At 36.7% G+C, this 7500-nt stretch overlaps 1 protein-coding gene across 2 annotated transcripts in view; it reads right to left on the reverse strand.

Annotated features, from left to right (window-relative positions):
• Positions 1-7500, reverse strand: part of SRRM1 (serine and arginine repetitive matrix 1) — a 31148-nt gene that overhangs the window by 17086 nt on the left and 6562 nt on the right. The window contains exons 6-9 of one of the 2 annotated variants that reach the window (XM_004377104.2): positions 6017-6220; positions 5324-5512; positions 4692-4811; positions 2636-2904 (exon numbers count right to left, since the gene is read on the reverse strand). In XM_004377104.2, coding sequence (XP_004377161.1) covers positions 2636-2904; positions 4692-4811; positions 5324-5512; positions 6017-6220 — 782 coding nt within the window. Of the gene's footprint in view, positions 1-2629; positions 2905-4691; positions 4812-5323; positions 5513-6016; positions 6221-7500 lie in introns of both variants that reach the window. The other variant, XM_012555777.2, reaches the window with a different exon arrangement.

The following is a 7500-nucleotide window of genomic DNA, read 5'->3' on the forward strand; positions in this document are numbered from 1 at the left end:
TGTGGGGTTGTTAACCAATGTCATAAAACAGCATGTGTGTTACTGTTACATGAGAAACTATCTGTTCTGTAAGCCTTCACCTGAAGTACAATAAAATATTAAAAAAAAAAAAAAAGATAGCCCTAAGAAACTAGTACAGTTGGGAAAGTCCTACTTAGTAAATAAATAATACAACTGGACTCTGTAATTATTTACCCTTTCACCACAGAAAAACACACCTTAATTTCATCTTGATTCAATCTCTCATACTGTCTTTAATTACTGCTAATACAGTCATACCATCAGTCAAGTATTCGTGCCTTACTCTGGTTACTATGACTGACTGAATCATGATAACATTATTAACATCATAAATAACGTCAATGTTCCAGAGATTTCTATTTGTCCAAATGAGATTCTGTACAGTTTACTTTATAATGGTTTTATTTTTAGAATTTAAAGGGAAAAATCATTCTAGCATGAAGTTAGAAATCTAAGAAGTCAACTGAAAAATCAGTACTTTAAATTTACTTCAATAGTCCTATTAATCATTAATCTCCCAGACTTGCCCAAAAGATCACTTATAAAGTCACTCTCTGACCAGAATTAGTAAATTCCTAAGTGCTTACAGAATGCAATTTATCATCGCTATGTTTGATCTAAATAAACTCAATATTACCACAAGTACAGATCCTCTGTTAACATACTTCATTGAAAATGTCACTGATTTCAAAGAAGCATCATTTTATGTACCACTAAAGATAACAGCAATTTAACTATGACATGCCACTGATTTTAAGATGCTTCTGAAGATCCCTTCAGATAAGCATGTATATTGTACTCCAAATAATTTACCCTTAAATTCCCCCAAACACGTTTTCTGTCTCCCTCCAACTCCTTCTGAGGCCAAAAATACAAGATTTCCCCCCGTCTTTGGCAGTTACCCATTGTTAATAGCAGAGTCCTAACACCCTGATATACTAATTGCTATGTGAAACACAAATGTAAAACTGAATTACATTTCATTATGTCACTGCTTACTTGGATATGGAGACTGCAAAGAAGGCATTTCTGAAATTATACTACCAGGTATAGTAGCTAAAGAATTTCACCCTTCTTTCCACCTTCCTCCTCCAGCAATTAAAAGAGGTATTTTAGGGTAGGAAAGTTGGGAAAAGTATGTATAACTCAACTGAGAATGAGAACTCTTAAATTCTAGTCCTGGCTGACAAGTGACTTAACCTGTCTGAGAAACTTTTTCTGGAGGACAATATCTAAAGTCTCTTCTAACTCTGAAATTTCATTAAAGAGGGCTGGAATCGTTTTAATATAAAAACAGGTCAGGGCAATGGGCATCATATTTGGACATGGAACTAGAAACCAGATGGGCTGAAATTTTCCCAGTTTTGAACAAAAAGCAATATGGTGACATGATGTTATGAAATCATGCTCATGAGGCCCCCTCCCCGTACTTGTATGAACTCTGAACCTGTAAGAGTTAAAGGTTTCTCTATTCTCTTGTTCAGCTTCCTGTCTAGGTCTAAAGAACCAATACACCAAAATAACAGTATATTATTATGTATCACCAGCTTAACTTAACGTCAAAATTCAGAAAAGAATCTACATAGATTACGAGTACCTGCTGGTCCCCGTCACTCTGACTGTTGGTCTCTACCTCACTGTACTAGAGATCAAAAAAAGTAAAGCACAACTTGCCTCTCTAGACATCATCATATTGGGTGAATTAGGGAAAAGATATAGCACAGCAGGCTGGCTGACCAGAAATCCTGGTCTCCTCAAGCTCATTCAAACATTTAGCTGAATTTTGCCCATCCCCATTTTGTTTGTTTCTAATTTAAATCTGATCAAACAACCCCAGTATATATTAACCTATAGATTGCTCCTTAAAACCCAACTGCTTCCCCTCCTCTACTACTCACCTTTCAGGCTGTCTGTATCATTCCAGCTCTAAGCACCAGAGGCTTGATTCAAATGGATCCTGTAGTTTTTCTCCAGGTATATTTAACACTAAAGGAACAAACCCCAAGACTACAACCTTCACTCATACTAACTTGCCCAGCAGGATCACAGATCATAATTCCTCAGAAATCAATGTGCAGAATAAAGCCAAGGACAACAATCAGAAGAACCCTGCCTAGAGACTAATTAAAAAAACAAACAAAAAAAAAAAAAAGAAAACAGCTTTTAAGAGGACACCATGTCCTTCCTCTTGGGAGCACAATGTGGCCAAGAAAGAATTAAAATAAAATATGAAGTCCTCAAATGAGACACCAAACAAAAAATCTTCAGGGGAAAAAAAGTTAACAGGTCTCATAGTAATAAAATGATCTCTTATGTCAACACAAACTTTGATGAGTTACCCCAACTCCAACAGCCCACGGCTGACGATGCTTTCCTCCACCTGTTCAATGCCAGAGGGCATTGCTAAAACTAAATGCTTTCACACATAAACTCTATTCAACTACCCCTAAGAATTTAAGGCAGGAAAGGTGAGCCTCTTTACAAAGAACATCACATACAAATATTACCCAGTCACTTCATACTTTGAGGTTTGTTGTAGGGCAATAACCTGACAACCCACTTTGTAGTCAAAGAAAGAGAGAACGTAATGTTTTTATATGATTTTTACCTTTACCTGAAGTTCTCCCTGGAGAGACAGAAACACGACTTTTTCTTGTACGGTTTGACTGCTGGGGTGTTGGGGAATGACGAGTTTTTGGTGGTGGAGTTGCTGGAGGTGATGGTCGGTGCCGTCGCCTTGGAGGACTTGCTGAAGGAGACAACCTACGAGTTTTTCGAGGGGGGCTGGATGTTCTCTTGGGTGGTTTCTTTGGCGGTGACCGGGAACGAGATGAAGAGGATGATGAGCTACTCCCAGACAAGGATGCTGATGAGCGCCTTCTTCTGTGAATTAAAGTATTCATATTCACTAACTGCATGCTTACAAAGAAGGATCTCACAATATGTATAGTTTACACAAAAATACAGCTACTTTTATCCAACTTTTGAGTTTATGTAGCTAAGCACGAGTCCCCCCAAAAATTGGCAAAAAAAGAAAAAAAACAACAACCTAGAACAGAAACAGCTACTTCTGAAACTAAATATAAATAAATATTCTGATAAATGCTTCTGTTTGACCTGGCTCCCCAGTTATAAAACATGTCACTTTCAGTGCTATAATACAACCCATCAGTCTGTTTCTTCCTTAGGAAAGATATTAGTGTTTTGGAGTTTGCATACAAAATCTGGATGTCAAAGTATTTTCCATTTAATAACACACAATGTCAAGCAACCTTGACGTTGCATTGAAAAAAAAAATAGATGGGCAAGATTAGGAATTCATTTAGCTACATAAACTTAGAAGCAGGGGACTCTCGAATTCTGCGGCAAAATTTGTGGTAAGTTCTGTTGCAATTATGTGTACCTGCAGAATTCACCTTTGGCAGAAGAATTCCTGAGAACCTGAAAAAAAGAAACCCTACCTTAAGTGTGAGATAAAAACTGGCTGAAAGGGAATCTTACACAATCTGCAAAATATTTTGACTGCTAGATGGCTTAGTAAGCAAATTAAAACATTCTGTTTGCAAAACTCCAGTATAAGAAATAGTTGTTTCCACTAAACTCGTATTAGAAAGCGCCAGCATTAATTTTCTCCTAAGGAGGAATAATCAATTTTAGAAAAGTGTGATGCCTGAACTGACTGACCATTTACATTACTAATCTAATCTATCAGTAATAACCATCGATTTTAGAATTTTTAATAGTGGCAATAAAATAATCCTATACCTTGACAAGCCCTCCAAGAAAATGTAATTTTTTTTTTAAATGAAGACTCTGAAAGATCTCAGTCTGCAGAAACAAAAAAACTGTGTAGCTTATTTGATGTTTCCCCTTTTTAATTTGTTTTCAAGTTTATTTGGTTTCCTGAAAAAAAAATCTGGAAGACTCAAAGTAAAATTCTTTCTTAAGTATAACCTGAAGCACAATCATCATAGTTCTTTCTAAAAAGAAGTGAAATGTGTCGTCAAGAAAGCACAAAACTGCTACCAGTGCACCAGGCCTCCACTTCGAGCAGATTCAGACACTACCCTTTTTGCTAAAAATGACAATGATTTAAAAAAAAAAAAAAAAACTCGTACTGGTAGAGTTAAACTTATGCCTAGTCTCTTCAAAAATAACTGAAGACACTAAGCTACTAATAACGGTTATTTCTGTAGAATGAGATTATGGGGAACCTTCACTTTGTTGTTTAATTGTTTATAATTAACACTTGTTACTGATACAGTGAGAAAAAAACACATAAAAAATATAATGCAAATGGATAATTTTAATACTGGCAAAAGTAGCTCATTGGACCTGTAGTCAGCTACTTTTCAGAAGCCAGTGGCAAGGGAAAACGTCAAACAAAGAGCCAAGGTGGCCAATTCCTTTACTTGTTAATAGAATTTCTTGACGAGGTATAGAAAGATAAACACAGAGGATGAATAAGCTGGTGAATTTTGTTTTACTTTACAACACTGGACTAGACCTTTTTCGAAATACAAATAGTATTACATTTCAAATGTAAAGAGCTGGCTCTTTAGAAGACGTTATTTAATATCACTTATGAATTCTCCTTAATTCAAAGATTACCCCAAAGCAAACACATGGTGCACTTTCAAACACAACACTTCCGAATTAAAAAATCTCACCGTCTCACTGGAGATCTGCTCCTCCTATGCCTTGGTGGAGGAGGCATTCGTCTTGGTGGAGTTCTTCTTCTAGGAGATGGTCGTCTTCTTGGGCTGGGTCGCCTTCTGGGTGAGTATGATCTGCCATAACAAACAGAGGGGGACTTGAATAAATCAGGAGGAAAAGAACTAATTTCTTGACATAGTTTTCTCAATGGGCACACTTTAAAAAACAAATTTCAAGGGACACAATTTTCTATGTATGTAGAAATTTTTATGGTGCACAGAAAAAGTTTCCTCAAGTTCTGCATGTAAATCCAAAGAAAACACTGTACTAAACGTTTCCTAGGGTCCCTGGGTGGTGCAAATAAATAGTTAAGTGCTAGACTACAAACCAAAAGCCTGGCAGTTCAAACCCACACAGAGATGCTCAGAAGTAACGTCTGGCAATCTGCTTCTGAAAAGTCACAGCCTCAAAAACCCTATGGAGCAGTTCTACTACGCACACTTGGGGTCACCACAAGTCAGAATTGACTCGATAGCAACTAACAACAACAACATTTACTACTGCTTTGAAATTATTTGTCTGATTCTACCTAAGAGAGTAGCACATGAAAACTAAGGTCTAGGCTGACCTTGAAACCACAACTCACCTTGATCGGGATCTATGACGTCGTCTAGGTCGAGTATGAGAAGGAGAGCGAGAACGCGTCCGGGACCTTGATTTGGAACGAGAGCGAGATCTTGGTCGAGTCTTCTCCTTTTCCTTTTTAGAATTTTTTTCTGGAGAAGGTTCTTTAGGCTCTGGTACAGGTTCAGGCTTGGGAACTTTCAAGATATCACTACGTAAAACACACAGGGTCATTATGAGTCAAAATCAAGTCGACAGCAACAACTAAGCAAACAAAAAAGCTTTTTCCTCTTCTATTCATATTGCTAAGTTATAATACAGTGAGGTATTCAAGTACTTCTCTTTTTAAAGTTTTCAAAACTTATGAAGACTTTCCCCAGCTCCAAAAAGAGGTACATCACTGAAACTGAGTGAGTAACTAACAACTTGCATTATGTTTTGAGAAAGCGCAAAGTTGTCCGTAATATATTAAGAGAAATAACTTACAGTATGTGAAGATCTGAAACAATACAGTCAACAGACAGCCGTGGCCACCTTTGAGGCGTTTTACTTATAGTCTCCTATATGATCTAAATTTCTTTTCAACAAGTTAACTTTATTTTTAAAAAATCTAATAAAAGAAGTAAGTAATTTTATGTTTTTAACTTAGAAGTATATCTACAGTCACTAGTAACAGCCTAAAACTATCCCTGTAAATGAATTGTTATGTACTTGCCTAGTAGAAGTGGCCTCTTGAACTGAAGGTTCTTTTACTTTCACTGAAGGTTCTGGGAGCTCTGGAGTTTTCTCCTTCTTTTCTGGAGCAGGGGAAGGACTCCGGCTCTTGGTTCTGTGACGGGGAGATCGAGAATGACTGCGCTTTCTCTCTCTCCTGACAGGAGAAGATCGTCTTCTAGGGGAAGGAGATCTGGATTTGCGTCTAGGATGAAAGCAATTTTTTTCAGGTTTTTGAATAACATGGATGGGGAGAGGGGCAAAAGGAGAGGTAAGGCTTAACCCTTTTATTTACACCACTGCTGTTTAGCTCTGAGAAGTTCCCCATGGAAATAGAACATCCTATTTCACCCACTTGATAGGGAAAGGGCACAAGAAAACAAGGGAGACAAGTAAAAGGAAGAATTTTTCAGATATACTGGTTATAGGGGATGGAAGCATAATCTTAGGTTCTTAATCGTTCCCAGAGATAAGGAGACCAATGACTAACTTTTCAGAGAAAAAGAAGATGCTTAAAAGTAAAAAAATAAATCAAGCCCAACAAAATACAGCATTTAAGTGCGGTCGGATCCCACTGCAAGGTTCATAAGGCAGAGCCTAGGAGTGCCAAAAAATGACTAGTGCAACTAACGCATTAGGTTCTTTAGAAGAGAAATGTATCAAACTTGCATAAGATGGCTTTTCTGGAAGAGGGAAAGCCCTCTATAGGTCTCCTTAACTTAAAAGCATTTTTTAAAATTCACAGTAAAAGAAAATAATAGATCTGGTTAGTGGACCCTCAACAGTCAAGTAGTTACTACTATGATGACTTGTGTTTAACTTCAGAAGTACTGTTCCTTGCTAAGTAGCTTTTTATATCAAACATATAAATGAATAAGAGTAAACTACTTTCTTCCTCTATTAACTTCAGAAGATATTTATGAAATAAACAGAACCCTAGAAAACGAAAAGCCTAGTGGAATTCTCACCTTTCACCACAAATAAGTAGAAGCTGAGTCGTGGATTTAAAAATGTGAACCTAACAATAGTCTCATTGGAAGGAAGAAGAAAACAAATAAATGATCTGAAGTTTGAGTTCAGTACAACCATCTGAGAAAAGCAGAACAGGGAATTAGGTAGGTATAATATGAACAGCTAATGGGTACAGATTTCTAATAAAAAAGAAATGAAAAAGAAAAAAGAATGAGTTGGAGTACATCCAAAAATCACTCTAATTAAATGCTATATTTAAACTAAAGCAATATGAAAGAGAAGTCTAGAATTTGATTTAGAAATTTAGAGTTGGACAACTCACCAAGATCTCAGAAACAATTATAGTCACATGATCTCTCTCAAACAAAAGAGGAAAATATTTCTTTAGCCCAGAGGCAAGTCATAGCTTACCATGAAAATTTCATGGTAGGAGAAATTCCCTGAATAGTTTTGCTACCTTCCTTTTTAACTGTGAAAACTTCTCTTCTGTACACAAAATTCCTTAAGACCTAA

This window comes from Trichechus manatus, unplaced genomic scaffold, assembly GCF_000243295.1.
Source record: "Trichechus manatus latirostris isolate Lorelei unplaced genomic scaffold, TriManLat1.0 scaffold00048, whole genome shotgun sequence".
In the NCBI taxonomy this organism is placed as follows: Eukaryota; Metazoa; Chordata; class Mammalia; order Sirenia; family Trichechidae; genus Trichechus; species Trichechus manatus.